The sequence below is a fragment of the Nymphalis io genome, chromosome 17, assembly GCF_905147045.1.
Source record: "Nymphalis io chromosome 17, ilAglIoxx1.1, whole genome shotgun sequence".
Taxonomy (NCBI): Eukaryota; Metazoa; Arthropoda; class Insecta; order Lepidoptera; family Nymphalidae; genus Nymphalis; species Nymphalis io.
The window spans coordinates 5,741,542-5,764,352 of record NC_065904.1 but is presented as its reverse complement, the minus strand read 5'-3'; the positions used below and the strand labels follow the sequence as shown (position 1 = coordinate 5,764,352).

At 31.8% G+C, this 22,811-nt stretch overlaps 1 protein-coding gene across 1 annotated transcript in view; it reads left to right on the top strand.

Moving 5' to 3' along the window:
- LOC126775075 (thrombospondin type-1 domain-containing protein 4-like) overlaps positions 1-19,448 on the top strand; it is a 153,978-nt gene extending 134,530 nt beyond the window's left edge. The window contains exons 8-17 of the mRNA XM_050496815.1: positions 12,007-12,190; positions 13,106-13,266; positions 13,340-13,888; positions 13,992-14,258; positions 14,335-14,476; positions 14,553-14,728; positions 15,720-15,912; positions 17,283-17,354; positions 17,921-18,043; positions 18,225-19,448. Coding sequence (XP_050352772.1) covers positions 12,007-12,190; positions 13,106-13,266; positions 13,340-13,888; positions 13,992-14,258; positions 14,335-14,476; positions 14,553-14,728; positions 15,720-15,912; positions 17,283-17,354; positions 17,921-18,027 — 1,851 coding nt within the window. The 3' untranslated portion in view covers positions 18,028-18,043; positions 18,225-19,448. The remainder of the gene's footprint in view (positions 1-12,006; positions 12,191-13,105; positions 13,267-13,339; positions 13,889-13,991; positions 14,259-14,334; positions 14,477-14,552; positions 14,729-15,719; positions 15,913-17,282; positions 17,355-17,920; positions 18,044-18,224) is intronic.
- Positions 19,449-22,811: the final 3,363 nt, after the last annotated feature.

Sequence of the window (22,811 nt, the reverse complement as noted above, 5' to 3'; positions counted from 1 at the left end):
GTCTGGTTGATATTTTTCACTGAGTCTAGAATATCGTTGTGTGTTTGTATTGATACATGATACCCCATCGCCGAAAAAAACATATTGTAAACCCGTAAAACGGAACACAGTGAGAATATAGCCTTACTCGCTATTCTTTTACGAGCCGAATGTCGTTTGTTTTAACTATATTTTCGTGTTTATATTTAATAAAGAATGTTGGCGCCATCTCAATCGCGATATTTACTCTAAAACGGATCTCACGTACGCTTTGCAAATTTTCAATTCATTGCTCTGTGTCAATTTGCTTTAACAGTGTTAATTACACTTGTACTAAGAAGTATATAAGTGAGTTTTGAGTGAGATTACCCCTGACATTTATGAAAAATTTCATGATGATCGGTTGAGTAATTCAGTCGTGAAAGCGTAAAAATCAGATAAACAAACAAACTCACTTTTTTATATGTATATTATAATCACTATTGTATTATTTAAGTTTTCATTTACTTTCCATTCGGGTATCCCAAAATAAAGAATATAGCTGTTACTTAATGATAAAATATATGATATTTGAACTATTCGAGTTTTGGTGAGTTATTAATTTTTTACGAAATTATTAAGTTCGGTTAATATTACAAAATATATACATATAGATTAATTTTAATTACAATTATTATATATACTATTTTTCCTACTAAACATTATATAACCGATAAATAGTTAACATACAGAATTATCTCTTTTTGTAACTATACGATACTAATAATAATAATAAAAGGTTATTTTTTATTGAATTTAATTTACTAAACCAATTTATAAAAAGGGCTGTCAGCAATTCTATTGTATTCGATATTAGATTGTTGACCGCTTATATTGAATCACACTACTTTAACTCTTACCGTCGTAAAATTTAAACGTTTTTGAATATTTATGACAAATTATTAATAAATCACTGATACTATATTTTTTTTATTAAATAATATACAAATCTACAGTACAGTAACAGCCTGTGAATGTCTCTCTGATGGGTTAAGGCCTCCTCTCCCTTTATTTATACTTTTTGAGGAGAAGGTATGGAGCTTATTCCACGCTGTTCAAATGCGGGTTGGTGGAATACACATGTGGCAGAATTTCAGTGAAATTAAACACGTGCAGGTCTCCTCGCGATTTTTTCCTTCACAGTATAGTACGAGATGAATTATAATGACAAATTAAGCATATAAAAATTCAGTGGTGCTTGCTCGGGTTGAACCCATCGATCATCGGTTAAGATTCACGCGTTCTTACCACTGGGCCATCTCGGCTATTTTATTTTGTACAAATTTATATATTTTTATTAATATTATTTTTGTTGCAAACGGAATTAACTTAATTTTACTAGCCTTATGCAGACAGTCCACATGCTAATAATTAAAAAAAATCCAAAATTATTTGTTTCATATTGAACGAATTTAGTTTTAATAAAAGCCGATTGCTTAGTTGTTAGAGAAGTGAATCTTAGTCGAAGACACCCAACCTCGAAGAGGAAGGCCTTTGTCCTGTGGGACATTCACAGGTCATTACTATCGTATTATGTTTTAATGATAAACGATTACTAAAAGAAATATTTCATAAGAAATCATTTCAACTAACAGCGTGGCCATGCACTTATTACATAATTATTCATATTGTTATACTTTACATATTTGCACTATTTCAATGACTAATATTGTGTTTCATGATAAATACGATGCGACCCAGTTGTCTTTATTCTGTTCTATGTTTACATAGTCTGTTGTCACATTCAATACTAATTTTGTGTCATATGTAGAAAATTCCTAATATTATTATTTAAAAACATCTTACAGTTTTCCAATAAAAGTATTCGGCTGCATCTCTTTATTCCTTCCATTTTCAATTGTCTCAACAAACTTGACAATTAAATTATACCAATGTCCCTCTTTCTTAAAGGCAATTATTTAGATATCTAATTAAAAACGTTTAAAACAAATACATAAAGCTATCACGATTGAAGTCTTCCAGAAATGTCCGTCGCGTAATTAGATGGACATGAACCAACTGCGGCAGAGATTCACTCGAACAATTTGATGTATTGATGAATATTTCAAGCTTCATGACGCTGAATTCAGACTGCGGAATTACATCCGAGCCGAGGGAGTCACGGAGCTAGTAAATTTATAATACAAACGTAGTGAACCTCATCGTATATGATAATGGAAAGTCAACGACTGGTCTAGTTACACTAATAAATGAAACTTCGTTGTAATTTATAATAGCTCGGCTATTGTTTTAATTATATGATTTGTCGTGTGCCATTCTATATATCAGCGAGATTGTGATTTCGTTTCCATTGTACATTAAAGACTATATTTCGCTAAAGTGACACATTGTTCTTTGTTATGTATGCATTAAATTGCATGCCCTAAACGTTTCGACCTTGCTCAAGCTCAGCTCTGCCATAAACGACAAACAATTGAAAGTAATAAAGACGTACGTAGGCACGTCTAATAAACCAGCTGATTCCTCGTGAAAATAGCTCCTTGAAGTTTTACGCTTTTAAGGAAAACGATGAATCAACAGCTATTCTTAGAAATGAATCAGCAAATGTTTGAGTGTCATTGAGACCTAAATAAATTGCAAGGAAATTTAAAGTTACGAGCCTCGACAGACGATGTCAGGACTTTTCTGAACGTTTTGGAAAAGGGTAATATATTCAGTACAAATTCAAGTGTTCTAAAAAGAAAATTAAGTGATTTTAATTGAAATTTGCTTGTATTGATAATTATTCTTTTGAGAACTGATATGATGGTTAGAAAAAAATAATCTTAACCGAACATTGTTTTTATATTCATTCATTAATTTCGTCGATGAAAGTGAACACCGTGAGGAAACTTGCCTGCTCATGTATAAGCTCCAAGCCTTCTCCTCAAAATGAAAAAAAAACCGGATTTATGGTTTCTTCTATGATGGTGCGACATTTACTTTATTTTACGTTCATTATGTTTATGTTCATAATTATTCATTCCGATGATTAATGATAACTTTCTATACTAACATTAAATAGTATTTTAGTATTTCAAGCATGAATCTCATATAATGCTCGTATATCCGTTCATTTATAATTTATAAAGTCTATAAAATATTATAGCTTATTTCTAATAATCTTAAGAAATTATAGACTATATAAAATTGAAATCAATGCAAAAGAGAAATTTTAAATTTACTAAAGAAATTAATTATTTTACAAAAACGGGACTGAACGTATGACTTCAATCATCAATAAGAAGATGCCTCAGTGCCCAAATACAAGCTAGTATGGCTGTATATAAGAAACTTTCGGGTCAATGAAAGTTTATTTTGCTCTGATACTAAATTTGTAGTATATTATAATAGCAGACGCTTATATTGCCATAAATCGAAAGCGCGTAAAGCTGCCACCGCGCCTGATCTTACAATGATCATGTCAGTCCATAGGACTCTTAAGGTTTTAGCGATGTCTCACTGATGCTTGTCTTCGAGATTATCTGGTGTGACTGAACTTCGGTTATTTTCCATTGCCTTATTGGCTATGCACCCATGAGTATAATTAAAAGTATAAAGGATATCTCTACTTGGACTCCATTATTGGAGATGCATTAAAGGTACGCTTTTAGGTATTTTTTACAGCGCCAGTATTTGTGGGCGGGGGACCACTTACCATTAATAAGACCGTCTGCCTTCGTATTACATTAAATCTCACGACGTGTCACTCTATCGCAAGATCTCATAAATATTTTAAATATTTAAATACTCTGTTAAAATCACCCGAAGTATAACGAGTGGGTTTTATGTGGGGGCGTATTATTCAGCTCCCTGTATCACAGATGCCTTCGTTTCATTAACTTGTTTTACGATCTGACACTTAATACTGACCTTACCTACATTCTGATGTTCATTGGAATCTCGCGTCAATCAACAAGAATAGCTTAGAACTGTCACACTTTAAATGTCATAAACGGTTTTTTTTCTATAGTCGGTTACTTAATTAAGACAAACTTAGTTTTTTTTTATAGCTTTCGATCATCTATTATGAACATGGCACCATTGTATGTCTGTCTCAAAACAACTTACACTCTTAATTTTATTGTTATTTGCATTCTTATAGATAACATCTTACCTTTTCTAGCCAACTTTAGTTGAAATAAAAATTTTGATTGGATTAAGATTTACAAAATATATAACGTTTCTGCTTTTCTATTATTAGAAAAATTATCACCTCGAAGAAATACTTTTGAAATCAAAGACTGCGTCGTATTTTTTAATCAAAGTTAAGAAACTTGCATTTACGATTCCTTCTTATTATTATAAATAATGTAGCAATTTTCTACTTATTATAATATTATATAGTATCGAAGTATACAGTATACCACGCTGACACAAAGAAGATTCGGAGAGTAGCGGTGGTGAAGGGCATGACGGCATAAGTTAGTGTCATGCCGTTTGCCGTAACGGCATACGAGTCGGTCTTACTCAGCATACGTTTCACGTTAAATAAAAAATTGCCGCTAGCGGAGTCGCAGGGGAATCCTAGTAGCTAAAGGAAATCCAAGTCTATCGTAATGGGATGCTCTATTGTTCCAATTCCTTGTGTCAACGGAATAAGTCGTTTAGATACAGTTTACGTTGTAAATCTTCCGACAGATCTTTTCCTCCGTTGTTATCATGCTCCTGTAAAATCTTGTTAACCATAAATTCATAACGTCACTGTGTCTTTTTGCCTTAAATGTGTGAAGAATATTATAATACTCTTTTTTATTCAGATATTTCTGTTATATGTATTTTTTGGTAGATATATAATAACGCCTTTGATTCGTTATTTATATTCAGCGTGCGTAATTTTGACTTTCATTTTTTGAAGATATTGACAACTGTGGGAAACTTTAAAAATAATTTATAAACCGTTTTTGAAACAAACTCGGTCAAAACTGCAGACAATATATGATCTGCACTATTTTATTGCCTATATAAAATATAACGAGCTGTTTTAGTTCCAAAAAGTTATATTTATCTTGAAAGTATTTTAAATTTTACAATAATTAAGTAATAATAATAATAATAATATCCTGGCACATTTTTCACACACGGCCATCTGATCCCAAATTAAGCTTGTACAAAGCTTGTGCTATGGGAACCAGACAAGTGATATACTACATATACTACTTTTCTTTTGTAAATACATAATTATATAGAACATTACACTCAGGACAAACAGACATGTTCATGCACACAAATGTCTGTCCTGGGTGGGAATCGAACCCACAACCTTCGGCGTGAAAAGGCAAGTATCTACCAACCACGCCAACCGGCTCGTCAAACCGGCTCGTCAAGTCGAATTAAAGTTTTTTTTGGTTACCTAATCTATAAGGGAAATAGTGCAAAACCTTGGATAATCATTTTGATTTGTATAATATAAGTAAAATAATTTATACATACGATAGCAATTTATTAAATTTAGTGTTAGTTAGTGTATAATGCATGTGACTTTTATTTTTAAATAATTATAAATTTAACAACCTTCAGATATATATTTCTTATATAATCGAAAATGTATGTATCATTTTTTTTTTCATTAGTTCGAATTGTCCAATACTTTTGGCATACAAGCTAATTGCAGTGAGCAATCTGCCAATTAATCAAAGGTAAATGTCCTAATGGCCTACTTGCACCAATAAATGAAAATCTTTTCAATCGTTTAAATATAGCAGATACAGCATCTGCGATATTTCCGTGACCATGACTTTCTTCACGTAGACTTAATTGTTTTGTTAACTTTACTATTTCCTGTGAACAACAATAAATTTTAAAGGTTGTATTACAAGATTAAATACGTCCAAAAACTGAATTTTAAAATCTATTGAATGATTAATTATTTTTTTCGCAAAATATGCAACATATAAATGAGTGATCAAAGATATTAAAAATGAGATCCTTATACAAAAATTTAAACACGTATGAATTGAAATTAAGAATATATAACTATTCGGATGCAAATTAGAACAACGCGTAACAAACGTTATCAGCGTTGAATCTATTATTTGTGGAAAGAATTTTACTGGACTAACGTAAGATGCCTTGTACGTTTGCGTAATAAAAAAAATCTTTTGCATTCAACGATTAACTCGATTCCAGTGCCGTTCTATACGAGATTTAGACGTCGCTATCTTTTATTCGGCTCATAAAATTGACATTACTATCAACTAATGTTCCACACGCATTAGTGTCACAGTGAATGTTACGAAATGACGTAATCAGCGCCATATGCATCTTGCTATTGACTTTGTATACACATGTTTTTGTCACACGATTCTTAATGCGTATATTAGGTACGATTTAATTCTATTCATTATTTTTTTTCAAATTCAAATCAAATCAGAATGTTAAAAACAAATGAATAAATGTATTACATAAATATATTCGTATCTTTTAATAGCAAAATGTGTATGTAGTGGTAGAATAGTGCTGCTGGTGCCTACGAAGACGGGCTTGAACAAAGCTTTATCATGACAACTTGATATATTAATCTTAAGTGAAGTTATAATCAAATCGACTATATTATTTATTTATTTTTCATATTTAATTAGACAACCTATATAAGCGTTACAAATACATTGTGTATTTACACACAATTATATATAAAAAACTGAAGTCTTGTCTTTCCCGTTACTATATTCAAGAAACGTTTGTTTGACTTGCGTTTAGAAGAATTGTTAAGAAGGTACCAATTACTATTTACGAATCAGAACGCTACAAATAACTGATAGTAGGGTAAATGTATGAAGACGAGATCGAGACAATTAAACTATCCGTATACACAGCGATTCGTTTTTTAAATATACTTACCACCGCTCTGAAACCTAAATAAAATTATTTATTTATTATCCCTTGTCGATTGTTCATGTATTATAAAATGATAACAGATAATGTTCTGTATAGTATTTTTTCTTAAACACCACAGATTAAAAACGTCAACCTATTCTTTTATATTATAAATATTTGTTTATTTCAAAAATAAAGTAATTAATTATTGGTATAATAAACTAACTTTCTTTATTAAATTGGAAATAAAATATTTTACAGTCGTTAAGTTAACCAAAACAACTTAATTATTTTATAGATACTGTTAGCCGCTGTGATTGTATTTGGAACGCATAATTAGATATAATTAATGTTTTGAAACCGATTATGTTTATACTATAATTGATTATTAAGAAGCTTATAATGCTTTACTTAGCAATAAGACAAATTATAAACTGGTTATAAGTTGTAAATTTAAATGAGTATCTATTATTTATTTTAATATACCGTGTGAAATGATACGTAGTATTGTTTATAGATTTTTTTTATATTGAACTTTTAATCGAATTTAAAGTTCTCAATTCGTCTGTGTATTTTTATGTTCAGGTTTAACTATTTTACTAACGATTTTGATGATTATTATTGTTGATTAAGTTTAGTATAACTCCAAGGTGGTTCCATCTTAATTTCATTGGTTTTGGATATTTGAAGTACACTTTTTGTTAAAGTCCTAATAATACGATTGATTATTTTCAAATGTGTATAGAGTAACAGTCTGTTAATGTCCTACTGCTGGGCTAAGGCCTCCTCTCCCTTTTTGAGGAGTAGGTTTGGAACTTATTCCACCACGCTGCTCCAATGCGGGTTGGTAGAATACACATGTGGCATAATTTTAATGAAATTAGACACATGCAGGTTTTCTCACGATGTTTTCATTCACCGTCAAGCACGAGATGAATTATAAACACAAATTAAGCACATGAAAATTCAGTGGTGCTTGCCCGGGTTGGAACCCACGATCATCGGTTAAGATTCTAATGTGTATGACATAAACGAATGTTTTATGAAGTCATGATTACAATCGATCGGGCAACTATGTAGCGATTGATAGTTTTATCTTCGGGGTTATTCTTTAGAACTAAATCGTAACTTGATTTGATCTCGATTGTAATATGTTATATGTAGACTATAATAATTAAAATATGTAAAAAAAAACTCTTCAGATATTTTTTATAATTCATTCAGAATCTTAAGAACCCAAAAAGTATATGAATCAATATTGTCTGTTCATGTTCTAATATGCATTCAATGTCGAAAGTCAATACGTTATTTTTTTTTACATTACGAGATCTAAATCAGCCTTTCGAATGCCGAATTTTTGATATATATGAATACTTAGACTTAATAGCTTGCAAGGTTATCACAATTAGCGATTGATTTAAGGATATATGACATCACTAGTTGTGTCACGCGTTTTCACCTAGATATGTATGACATAATCATAAGTGTATAAACAAGTGCATATTAGTAACTAAATACCTTCCTATATATCTACAAAAAATCAATAAGCCCACGGACTCAAATATGGTATATATTTATTGATCCTACAGTTAAATTTCACAGAAAGCTTGTGTAAAAAGATTTTTAAATTAAGAATTAAGAACTGTCCCCGAAGTATCGGTGTTGCCAGACGTCGCTGTAACACCTACAATTTTTTAAATGAATTGACGTTTATGGTTACCGCGCAATTTAAGCTATTAACTTATAACCACGGCTTCAACCGCGTAGATTTATTGAGTCAAGAAGTCTGTGGCAAGCTTTTATAGACAGTACGTGATTGTAAGCTTAAATAAGCTAAATAAATGATTCCATTTATTTATTTATATAGAAAAACGACTGCTGTTCAAGTTTCAAAATTCAAAATAAAATAAGGATAGTATTGCCTATCTAATATTATCTAATTCCAAGCTCTATGTGAAATTCCTAATTACTGTAGTAATATCTTATAAGTGTAGGTAATATTCTCGACAGAAAAACACAATAACTTTTAATCGGCCCGACCGCCTCGGGGTTGAATCCAGGACCTTGGGATCTGCGGCCTTATATCTAGCCACAAGACCAACGAGGCAGTCTCCTGCTAATAGAAATAGAGTAATTAATACATACATACATTTATTTATCTTACATAAAATATGTATTTTTTTCTTTTCTAAACGTAAAATGCCTGTCATAAAAAAAAAAATATGTCACTGTAAATATTACTTAGGCAATTCACAACACTCTCCTTATATAGCTTACTCGTAGGTCATAAAAATACAATATGTCCCAATTCCCAAATAACTAAGTTTATAAATCTTCACAAATTTTTTTTAAATAAACTGATATCAACTGAAACACGTGTACGTTTTGACGTTTGTTTACAATTTTTGTTAACGACTTAATTAATGAAACATTAACCGTGAAATTAACTTTGTCGTGTTGAAAACACAAAAGTCTTTAACACAGTTTGTCTGTAATGTATTTAAAAAAATGATATTAATACATTAATTATATTATATATAATAATTTTATTTATTTTACTATATTTTATAAATTAATTTTTATTACAAAAGATACTATGTCAATTTTTTTTAAATCAAGTTTAAAATAGTACCTCCCGATTCCCACCCGACGCAAAGCTGCCCATAATGCAGGCCGCATTTCCATGCTATACGGCAATGGACAACCTCTGGGCCAAGTAGGACCCGGAGCGACTGTCAAATCCCCTCATATTTACGGTATTTTAGTATACTTATATATGTTAACATTTACAACCGAATTAATTTATAAACGACGACTACTTAATAGACTTGAAATAATCAAACTTTTGAACAATTACTATCAATTTCAAAAGAAATAAATCCTCGATCGATATGTGTGAAATATGACATTACGGGCATTATTCATACTACCCACATAAGTTGTGATAAATTGTTTTAAAAAGAAAATAAAAAAGAGGGTATATAAATAAGTACACGTGATAAAAGTGAAACTATTTTTATAACGCGTGAGGAACTTTTAATTTTAAAACATTGTAGTATGTACGAAAGAAACGATACGCTCAAATTCAACCATCATTACTTTCATCGAAACTTACGTACGTTAGGCATATTATGTTACGTGTTACGTGTCGGGTTATTGTAATATTTTATTTCAATTTCTAATAATTCTTACATCTTACATGTTATTACGAATCAGGAATTCCTATTTTAAAATTGGTTAATTTTGTGCATTATGAGCGGGTAGAATGCACTATGAATCATTATCTTAAATTGCGGGCTTAAGAATAGTCAATGCGAATGTAGCTTAAATTGTAGATATTTGCTACGCCTGCCAATATCATGTTTCAATCATCGCAGTCGCCCACAGAGTAACGATTCATTAGATATACCATTTAATCTGATAGCTATTCTTCCAGACGTTTTGAATAAAATTATTTCATCTTTTGACTATCTCCTTACAGATATATTAATTCAATTAAAAAATTAAAACAAAAAAACCATTTTCGTTTCAAAAATTTTAATCGGCTGTCTGACTAACTGTCTTTGTTTCTTATGCCAAAAAAAATGTATAAAATTAATATATTTTGTCTATATTCATTAAAAATGTTACATATCATAAATATATAAAAAGATCAATGTCAGATAAGTTTTCAATTTCTATATTCATTAGAAAGAGGTGACCTTGTAACATATTATACATTATGTGTCCATTAAATCAGATTGAAATAAACAGGAATTTTAACATTGAGCTTTAAATTGAAAATACATCAATACATCGTATGTATTTAAATTAGATTGATCAATTAGTCACATACAGATTACCTAGTCATTAATCTTACTACATATTGGAAAACATTTAGAATATTTAAGTTAATAAAGATTTGTATGGCGGTCTATTATAAGACAAAAGACGTATGTTCATTTCACATCATATAGCTTTTAAACTTTGACTACTGTTACGTTATAATTTATTTTGTACGCAATGATCTCAACATCATCATATCAATATATGTAGCTGCTACATATAAAAGGGTTTTAGCATCACAAATTAATAATATCAAATTGGATGTTGAATTATCTATCAAAGTGTTTTCAGTGTAGCTTAAAAAAGACACTTAGAATATTTATGAGTTTATTACATAAGAAATCCCTTTTAAATAAATGTTATTTAATCTTACATTGTCCAGAAAATTAATGTGGAAAATTTTAGCTCAATCTGTAGGGTAAAGTTCAGATACACGATTTCATCGACAAATACTAACAACCGAAATTACATAATAGCTTATAAACTTTTACCACATTTTATTCAAATTGATTAAATATTTCATATATTTAAATAATAGATAAATTTTTGTAATCAATCATAACCATCCCGTACAATACCCACACATCGCAATACTTAGCCGGTATCTTTTAAAAGTGTACGAACCAAAGTAACTGAAAATTCAGTTACATCGTAACATATTTTTTATACATATATAGCTATTGTCACCTTCATTGGCTTAAACTAAATATATATTGAAGGTACTTTTAATATGTATACTAAAAATTAGAGTCAAATCTCAACGTCATTATTAACACAGCGTCTTAATTCGCACAGCGTGATTGAGTAACCTGTAACAAACATCCAGACGTACAAACTCTAACGTATATAATGTTAGCAAAATAATGTTCGACTCATAACCCGACTGGATAAAATACAAGATGAAAAGAACACTTATTTCTACATTACTATAATTACTGCGCGATGCCGGCGGTCTCTCGACGACATCCGTGTAATATGCTGACGTGTTAATCCGTACCCTGCGTTGCTGGACGTAGATCATCTCATGGGAATGACCATGGCTAATATAATTTTGCGTAAAATGAAGTGTGTTGTCTATTTTTATCGCTATTTAAGGAACTTTCTAGAAAAGTTTTAAAAAAATAAATGTAATATGTCGTTCATCTTACATACTAATGGTTAATTTACGATAAACTATTACGAATATTATACAAAATTACTAATCATTAACAATATTATAAAGAATTTGTTTAGAATATATACGATTTGTTTACATTATTTATTACCATCTTTAACCTAGTGATAAATATATCACTATATTTTTATGTCAGTGATGTTACAAAATAAATATAATCTTTTCGTTCTTAGGTGGTGGGCCGCGAGAACGTGCTGGCAACGACGACTAATCGCGACATGCAGTGCGGTCGACGCCTCGTGTCCGGACTCTTCTCTCGGCCTCGCCTGCCCCTGGGGTACTCTTATGTGACGACCATCCCGCGCGGCGCCTGCAGACTCAACGTCTCAGAAATCGTCACCAGCGAGAATTACATCGGTAAAACATTTTTTCTTAAAAAACATTATTATCATGATTTCATTTTGTTTTATATCAGATAAGACAGATATGAGACCTTTAAAGTTCTTGCTCCATAACGGTTATCTTAAATATCTATCTCCCTATTATTATCTACTTAGATGCAAATGTTAATACCCTTATAACCAGGTGCGCAAGATAGATAACAAGTGTCAATAAAATGCAGTCCAAGTACTGACACAGTATGTTGAAATATCTATGAATAGGTCATGACAAATTAATGAAGAAAATCATTACAAATTAGGTCAAATTTAAAGAAATAATTTCATAGACTCGAGGTAGGTTTGATTGAACTCGGTCATACCAGTTCAATTGTAGATATACTTAGTAGTAAATTAGCAATGAGCAGATGTTGGATCCAAGGCCGTTTATTAAAGCTTTCGGTCACAATAGTGCCAGCCAATATGTATCAATTTTTATTAAAGTTATTTGGTTCTTGAATATTGGGTCAATCGAGATTTTAATAGAGAGATGAAGAGCACACTAGTGCAAAGATCGATGTCGAATCGATTTATAGGAATTGCACGCGTACAGTTCGCTGGCGCATCGCTTCAATAGAAGCGCCTACGCCGCAAATTGTGAGATAAATGGAGATAGCCGCCGTTACAATTGGCGAGTAATTATTTGCATGACGCACTGCCAATGCTCGAGGATAACAATTCGCTGATTGTTCCGTAAACACTGAGATCAATCCTGGTACATTTAACGTATTGACTACACTACAAAATATTTGAAACGTATCATAAACGTAAAAATAGTCTATATAGGTAATGTTATAATTTTAAAACAGAATAGGCACTAAATTATTTATTTAGTAATATCATTGTAAAATTATATTGTCAGTGTAACGTTGGACATGTTTTATTTTATTTTTAGCACTAAGAGTATCCAATGGCTCATACATCATGAATGGCGAATTTGCTGTCAGCGCTCCAGGCACTTATGAGGCAGCTGGCGCACGATTTATTTACTCTAGATCTGCTGGTCTGGACAAAATATTTGCGATGGGACCTATTCACCATCCTGTTGATATTATGGTAACAAATGATCGAATGGATAATATAATATTTAATGTTTTTAACATTATTTTAAATGATCTTTATATTTTAGGTCTTATATACGCAACCGAATCCGAATATAAAATACGAATACCTTACGGATTCATTGTCAGATGAAACCAGTAACGATATTCCAACTTCGAATATTGAACCTGAGCAAAATCATCATCAGACTCAAAGGCATCATAGACACCACAACGCCGAATCTCACACAAGAGCTTTAGAAAAATCCGGTCCTTCACTGTCCAAGCAACCAGAATTTAGCTCTATTGAAAATCAGTATCAATTAGACACTAACGTAATCGGTGACAGGAAGTTTGTCTGGAAAATTGTATCATACACGCAATGTTCGAGAACTTGTGGAGGTGGTCTTCAAATTGGAAAGTTTAAATGTGTTGAGCTTGGTGGTAAAGAGGATCGTGAAGTGTCCCCGGCTCATTGTACTGGAACGCCACCTGCATCTAGACGCAGACGGTGTGGAGTGGCTCCTTGCCCTCCTAGATGGAGAGCTGCTGCTTGGGGACCATGTCCAGTCTGTGGTCCAGCTCATCGTACTAGAATAGTTGGATGTGTCCAAGACCATGCTCGAGGTATCACAAAGGTTAGTATATTATATGTATAAATATTAATTTTATGGGTTCTACCTTTATTTATGTTATTGACTAACTTTTGTTTGATATTCGTAATAAATAATCATTTTACAGATAAGTGACCAAAAGTGTCCTTTACCTATGCCGCCAAGTGAAGAAGCTTGTGAAATTCCAAACTGTGATGGAAAACCTGCCTCAGAAGTCTCACCGAGACTTGATGCAAGACGACAAGTTCGTCCAAATGATCGAGTTGACACCTTCCGCGAGGGACCTGTAATATCGCTTGCTTCTAATGTATCGGATAATGAAATAAGTCTCACACATGAACCCAAATATAGCTTCACCGCCGCTGGTGGTTGGCTTTATACAGAATGGTCTGAGGTAAAAATCGTTTAGTAAAAACCATCGAAGTTTCTTGCATTGTATTGTGTTTACCAAATTTTGTTATTTTTTGCAGTGCGTAGGCTGGTGTGTAGGAGGTGGAGTACAGTCACGAGGTGTTCGCTGTGCAGAACCTGACGGTTGTTCAGCTCACCGAGCTCCTCATATTTCTCAATCATGCTCCTTAAGGAAACAGTGTGACGCGCAATGGTTTACTGGTAAATTAAAAATAATGCAGAAAATATTGATTAATATTCCTTTTAAAACAAAAACTCATCTGAAATCATTGTTTAGGTGACTGGTCAGCATGTTCAGCGGCTTGTGGTGGACGCCAGATTAGAGGAGTGATTTGTATCGGTGGTAACGGCAGACGGCTTCGTGATAACTTGTGCAAAACAACAAAACCTGAATCAGAGAGAGCGTGTGGAGGAAATTGTGCTCCTTCTTGGTATCTCAGTGATTGGGGGGAGGTAAGTACTATATTATACTTATTCTTTAATAATTACAATATTTATTTTATGTTTTTTGAACACATTTGAATATGTATATGTATCAAGTAACCCTTGAATGAAACTGCTAAATTTTTATTTCGGTTAACTTTATACTCTTAACTATACAGACATCAATTTATACATTCCGAAATCCCATAAACATGTATATACCTATTGGTTATTTACAAAATATTGTATTTTAACCGAGCAAATATTCAACTACGAGTTTATTGATTTGATTTGACCCAATCCATACCCATTTTATTTTTCGTATAATAGGCATGATGACAGTATTAAAGAATTAAAAAATAAATGCTTTTAGAGAAGAAACTATTTTAAAAGGATTCTGAAAAATTATCCCATTTTAATATACACATTGAGATTAATAAGATTTTTAATAAAATAAAAGTATAAAATTCTGCAATCGGCCATTTTATTTGAAACACCAATCAGAGCAAATGACGTCACGCCTCTGTATCTATAACCGTTTCTCTTGAACAGTTGTTGTGTTTACGCGTTTCAAAATTATTTTGCATCATTTAATTAGTCGAGTCGTTGAGTATAGACATAATTCAACATTTACTGTCGTTTATTGAGGCGTGATGTCAAGTGCAGGCGCCATGACATCTGCGGGTGTTTTCGAACGAAATTCTAAGTAGGTAAATGAAAATGCAATTATTTGCGTAAACAATTGATTTATTACTGAAATAAAATAATTTTCAGTAATAGTAGATGTGTACCCACATTATAGAAGGTTATTTCAAAATCAGTCACCATGCCTATTCACATGCGATCCAATAGCCAATGTAGTTACCAACACAAATAATATACCTTATAATTGCATTAATAACGACATGCGAGCTACTGTTACGAAGCCTATGGACAGGAAGAGCTACGCTACGTAATTGCTAGAAAAAGACGTTTTTTTAATAAAAATAAAAAAGCTAGCATGATTATGTATATTACTCAGTGCACCGGTCCATGTGAAGCTGGTATCCAAACGCGTACGGTATGGTGCGTGCGGGGCGGGGAGGAAGGCGCGGGTGGTGCGGCTCGAGACGCAGACTGTGCGAGCGTGCGCCCGCCCGCGCGGCGCTCGTGCGTGCCCGCGCGCTGCACCACACGACCAGTCGTCAAGCCTGCCATTAGTGTTGTGGCTACAGGTAAGAATTGAACAAAATATGTAATTATTTAAATTTCTAACAAATCAATCGATGTTCAAAAGATATCAGTTGAAAACAATGAACAATGCTTATTCATTATGCTAGTAGTATTCACTTCTACTTATAAGATATATACATATTAATTCTTCATACTTAGATTAATAATAATAAATAATATAAACAAAAACCGCTATAATTAAAGAATACAGGAAGGATATTGACAACAGATACATATATATATATACATACACGATATCTATAAATACACTGCAAAGTACATTGAAATATTTGAAGGCAGGAACTTGTAGATGAAAATAATAACCAAAAGACGATCTTGACTCTTACAACTTTTAACAGATGAACTATAAATCAACTGCGATAGTTTTATACAACACATACAAATAGTATTAAAATGGCTTGGATATTTATAGAACGTAATAAATAGTATATCTTCTACGCTTCGGGTGGTCTTAGTATTTCTTACTACCAAGGGAATAAAATAAATTTAAAAAAAATCTCGATTGATTTGATCTGCTGGGCGAAAAAAACTAAAAACTTTACCTAAAACTAGTTTTGTATGTTTAGAGTTTAAACGCTACTTGAGTCACTTTCTGTAATACGGGCCTAAGACTTTTCTTCTTGGGAGAAACTGTCCCATTGGAGGTTGGTGGAGAAATGTTTTTATTTTAATTACGAAAAGTTATAGTTATCTTAACGTGAGAATATTTTGCGACAAAGACATATATGTATAGTATTTATGTACTTGCTTGTAATGTATTATAAAGCTATATCTATTTATCTATATTTTAAGGATGAAGGAAGTCGAGATGGACCAGTGGTAAGAACGCGTGAATCTTAACCGATGAACCTGGGCTCAACCCGGGCAAGCACCTCAGAATTTTCATGTGCTTAATTTCTGTTTATAATTCATCTCGTGCTTTTCGGTGAAGGAAAACATCGTGAGGAAACCTGCATGTGTCTAATTTCGTCTAAATTCTGCCACATGTGTATTCCACCAACCCGCATTGGAGCAGCGTGGTGGAATAAGCTCCAAACCTTCTCCTCAAAAAGGGAGAGGAGGCCTTAGCCCAGCAGTGGGACATTTACAGGCTGTTACTTACTTAAGGATATATCTTACTTTCTTATTGTGCAGTATAATTTAGAAGTTATATGATTGGACGTGTCAATTCTTTTTTTTTCTTGAGAATGCTGAAAGAAATATCTTTGACAGATAAGCATGCCTTTTGTGCTTAGCCCTTTTGTCATATTTGTGTATTAGTTTTATTTTTTAGTGTAATAAAGTATTAAATAAATAACATAATCACTTTATGCCGCCCTCGTGAAAGGAAAAATGTTTATTTCTCTTCCAGATCCGCAGCAACGTGTGACGCGACACCAAAGCCAAAACACACAGAACGTTAGAGAACGCTCATTTAGCAAAGGTAAGCTTTAATTATCACAATAATTATCGTATTTATAAAGACAATAAATCATATTAAATTTCAGAGCTATTCTGTTCTATATTTAATTCTTGTAATGTATAAGCGAAACTTTTTGGAATGTATTGATGGATCTTTGTTACTCATTCACACAAAAACTTCTGAAGGGATTTTGATATCATTTGGAAAAGAGATAGCTAGTTAACAATAATCTTCTATAATAATAAATGAGGTGACGTTTTTTTGTATTGTCTAACTGAAAAAACCACTAAACCAATATACATGAAACTTATACCAGAAGATATGGCACGTTTCGGGGGATTTTTTAGTATTTATGGCGTGAATTTATATATTTTACTACATATATCTAATGCAGTAGCTTTTTGATGATTAGCCTGTAATATATATGTACATATTACTTTATTGCACAAACGCTTTTCAATATTAGTATATATAAAATGACAATGTATGTAATTATTGCACACACTTGTGCACTAATATGCTTCCTGCGCAGTTCGTCTCCGTTAGTAATATATAAAACCAAAAATACCTATACAATATGTGTACAGGAGCATGCGTGGACAAGCTCAGCAACTGCGCGCTGGCGGTGCAGGCACGCCTCTGCCACTACCACTATTATGGCGATAACTGTTGCCATTCTTGCCACGGTCGGTAAACGACAAACAACCACGGTGAGTATTGAATATACAATGTAATTTAAAAAACTAATGCATTGAATAAATGAATTGTAGTATATTTATTATCAACTTTTTTATAAAGTATTATGATACGTTATATTCATAATAATATGCATTAAAGTTATTAGTACAATTGATATTATAAAAAAACCATTATATATTTTTTTGTTTACAGGTATCGTTAGAAGCAAAGGAGTTACGACTCATAGTATTGTGATACAAATGTTCTGAATGTGAACAAATGTACAAATTATCACGTATATGTCAAGCATATGTTCACTTTCAGTAAATAAATAAAAATGTAATTAACTACATTGAAAATAGCTTTTTAACTCAAAAAATATTACATATAAGTAGTAAACACATAAGGCTAATGAACTTTTTCCTCTAATCAATTAAATAGTAAAAAATATAATATATTTCAATATTTAAAACTATTTTTATCAATAATTAGAAGTTCATTTGTATTTCTATTAAGTTAGGAATTAATTTTATGATCTCCAGAATATAGACGTAACATGATATTCGTCTTTCGTGACATTAATCATTTGCGATAATTTATTAAAAAGAGATAATATAAATACAAGTTGTCGTAAAACTGATGTCACAGAAGGCTAATATGATTTCAAGAAAATGTAATACATTAAAATATATTCTATAATATTAAAGCATGTTATCCTTTTATCACAATTGTATAAGCTTTGCCTCTATCACTTTACTGAGTTCCGAAATATATTCAATATGAGATTCAAAAATGTATTATAAAATATATTTAGTTAACCATTCAAACTATATTATAGATTAGTCATTAAATTTAATTTACGAGTTAGCTTAGGGTTTTATAGTATTCATTATTAATTAAAAAATATGTTTCTAAATATAATTAAGGAACAATGACATTGTGTTCATTATTTATTGATTCTGATTGTGTGAACAAAGAAATAGGCACTTAAGGCGGCGCCACACGTGATTAATTAGTAAGTGACAATCAAATGTCACGAATGTTTTTTTTTTAATTACATGTGAAATAAAATAATTAAGCAGAATTCAATATATACTATGATTGTATATATATATATATATATATATATATATATTATAATTAATTAAAAATATTTAATTAATTGTATTTTTTTTGTTCAAATTAATTTATCAACCGATTGTCTACGCGTGGAGCTGATCTTAAAGCAAATTTCATGTAAATATTTACATTATTTTGTATAGCGCATTTATTTACCGGCTGTAAGTATTTATGTATTAGGTAACAAACACAATAACTTATACCGTACCATCACAATTATGTTTATTATTAAATTGGTTTTACTAATGTGACGGCATTTCTACCTGTACTAATAACGCGTATAACAACGTACAAAAATATTAAGCTTTAAACACCGAATCTTGTTTTATTTTCTTCCTCCACCTCTAACATATGCAATAACAATTACATTTGTTACAAATAAACGCGTCATTTTAACGTTTCATACATACACTTGATTTATGATTCTTGAATTATTTTAATGATTGATCTCGTCCTTCCTCGCCAACACGTCTCGAAGAGAAGTCCAGCAAAATTTGTATTTTCGAGCTCTGGTAGTCCTTGCCACAACTTTTTTAGTTAGATAATCGGATAGATATAGGGGAATGTCGCCATGCTTTAATCCTAAGTGATGTTAGCTTATTAGTTTAATTTGTAGATTGTATTTATCAATCATTATGTTAGTCCTCTGTATGTGTTAAGTTTTTGATTCACTTCCCATCTTGGGAATATTTTTTATTTCAAAGGAACATTTTCGTTTTGCTTTTAGGAGATCCTCGATTTTATTTTCTAAAATATAATATGATAACCTCTTTATTAAAAAATGGAGTGTGAGTGACACTCCATTTTTTCGTCATCATCTTATTGCAAAGAGAGAAATGTTAATGAGTCTCCTATAATTCTTAGAGAAGAAGTAATTTTTGCTCTTTCATTGTTTTACGGAGACATCCACGATGTTAGCATGCATATATTATTTTTGGCGTACGCAGCATTATGTAGCGTTTACGATTAAATCGTTATTGCGGTAAACTCACAGGTACGAAGGCTGAATATGATATGCAAACGTTGCTAGTTTATAAGGTCGAAACGCAAACTCGTAAACGTAACTCAATAGTTATTATTGGATGTTTGAGGTGCCAGGCCCGCTGAGGTGCAAGAAGGTCGGTTTTAAAGCAGAGCTAGTTTTTATTATTATAACCGAAGCACGCAGGATTGTTGCCGGATTCAATCGTTATTGTGGTATGCTCAAAGGTACCAATGTCGAAGAAATGTGCATTTATGTCTACATATTTTTGGTTTTAAGTAACAATTATTTTGTAAAACAACCACTCTGCACGTCTACATTTTGGGCCGTATCTCGATATTTACGACGCCACATGTCTACGTAACCTCGTGCCGCAGCACGGTGTCTTGTACAGTGCGCCGCGCCGGCACATAGCAGCAACCATCCTTTCCAATCGACGCCTGATGCCGCACCGGCTCGAAGTAGCAACGGCGCCTTACCGTTACGCGGGGGACGGTGCCGTACCGTAGACATGTTCCGAGGGGAAGAGGGTTGTGGGTTCAATTCCTACGCAGGACAGGCATTTGTGTGCATGAACATGTCTGTATGTCCTGAGTCTGAGTTTCATCTATATAAGTATGTATTTACGAAAGAAAAGTAGTATATGTAGTATATCAGTTGGCTGGTTTCCATAGCACAAGCTCTGCTTAATTTAGGATCAAATGGTTGTGTGTGAATAGTGTTCCAGGATATTATTATTATTATATACAGCTTATTATTATTACATGCACTTTTGAAACCACGAAAAAATCATTGGTATGGAATATTCATTTTACCAATAAGAAACGGATCGATTTTTTTTACCTTTTAGGGATAATATATTTATAATTTTTAAATCATATATGCGCTTTTAAGCTCATTGATTGAATGTTGGCCTCTTGTTGTTAGGCCTCTACATAAGTAGCCTTAGCGGTGAAATATGTTGATCTTAATATAAATGGCCCACCCTAAAAAAGAGATACTATATTTTAAAAATTAATTAAAATTTTACCTATTTTTCAGTTTTTTAATGTTACAACAATTTAATTAATATTACATTGAAACATAAATATTATATCTAAGTTAAAATATTTTACACGTTAACTCAGAAATATTAGATATATTTCTGTGTTAACGTGTAAATGACAATTTTTTTTATTATTTTAGTAAAATTTAAAATAGTACCTCCCGATTCCCACCCGACGCAAAGCTGCCCATAATGAAGGCCGCATTTCCGCTGTACGGCCATGGACAACCTCAGTGTCAAGTGGGACCCAGATCGATGTATACATAACAAAAATAACAAACAAAGCTATCAGTTTGATAAGTTTAGAAAAAAGGTATTAAGTTCAAATAGTAAGATCATTATCTATATTTTATTTTAACCATAATGATTGCTAGTTGAACGTGAATGTTTGTTTCATTTTGAATACAAATATAGGAAATAAATTATGATGTCACCATATAAGTAAATGATTTAAAAATAATATTAGCGGTTTGAGCTTCCGGGATATCTGTCGTCATTCGTAATGACGTCATACAAACAATGATATGTTTATTGTATGTTTTGTAGCAAATAGTTCATTGGTATTGTTATACAATAAAGCCAACGCCACTATATAACACATTGTATACGAGGACTAAGTTAATGCTGATTATATTGGTAAAGTCGCTTATACATAGTTACTGGGTATCGTAATATATAACTTTGAAAGCAAATTAGAAAATTAATTTGATCATTTGCTTTAAGTGTCTATAGCGTAATAATTAAACGGAACTATACAGCCATCGTAAAGGGTCTATATAACTCCAAATAGTTTTTTTTGATGCCGCATAACAATGACAAACTTTCAATTAATCACTTTTTAAATAATGTACAGTAAAGTTTAGGTTACTTACTAATGCCTATATTTTGTGAAATTACTATTGCTATGAGTTTTCTCCATAGAAAAAAAAATCACAAACTTACTTCGAAATTTTAAAAAAATGCAATGAATACTTTATTTACATCGAGTATTAGTTTTAGGAAAATGAATACCTTGATACATTTTGCACTACAGGCTTGGCGACATACAATGATGCAAGTTAATGAAAAGCGACTCTGTGGGCTTTGAGTGATAGGTCGTGTATGATAATATAAGTACTGGAATATTTTACCGCCATGGTCATATGTTTTAAACGTAAACATTATTTTATACAAAATCTAACTCCACCTTTGATAATTATGTTTATGTCTTAGTAAGATGCTCTAGATCACGAGGTTTTGGGTTCAAATACCGTGTCATGCTCTGTTGTAGCGCTGACTTTGTAAGTTGGAAGAAACTGCTCCCAATTGGTTCCTTGGGCGTGTCGGTTTGAAAGTGAAAGACTGCTCTTGAACTATAACAGGAGATCCTGTGCAGAAGAAGACTTCGACGTGAAAATAATTGAAATAATTCAGGATTTTTTTAAAAATATTCAATATCGAAGTATTTGATAACTTCAAATTATTTAACCCAATGTATAAATTCATATCTATGTATATGCATACATATAATAAAATTGTAACGGGCAGACGTCATATATTCTATAAAGTATTTGGATTCTACTGAAAGAAACGTACAAGGAACTTAACAGTATAATAAAAATAAAAATTCATTGAGTTTTTGTAACGCATTTTTATTGTTTTTTTTTTTTTATTT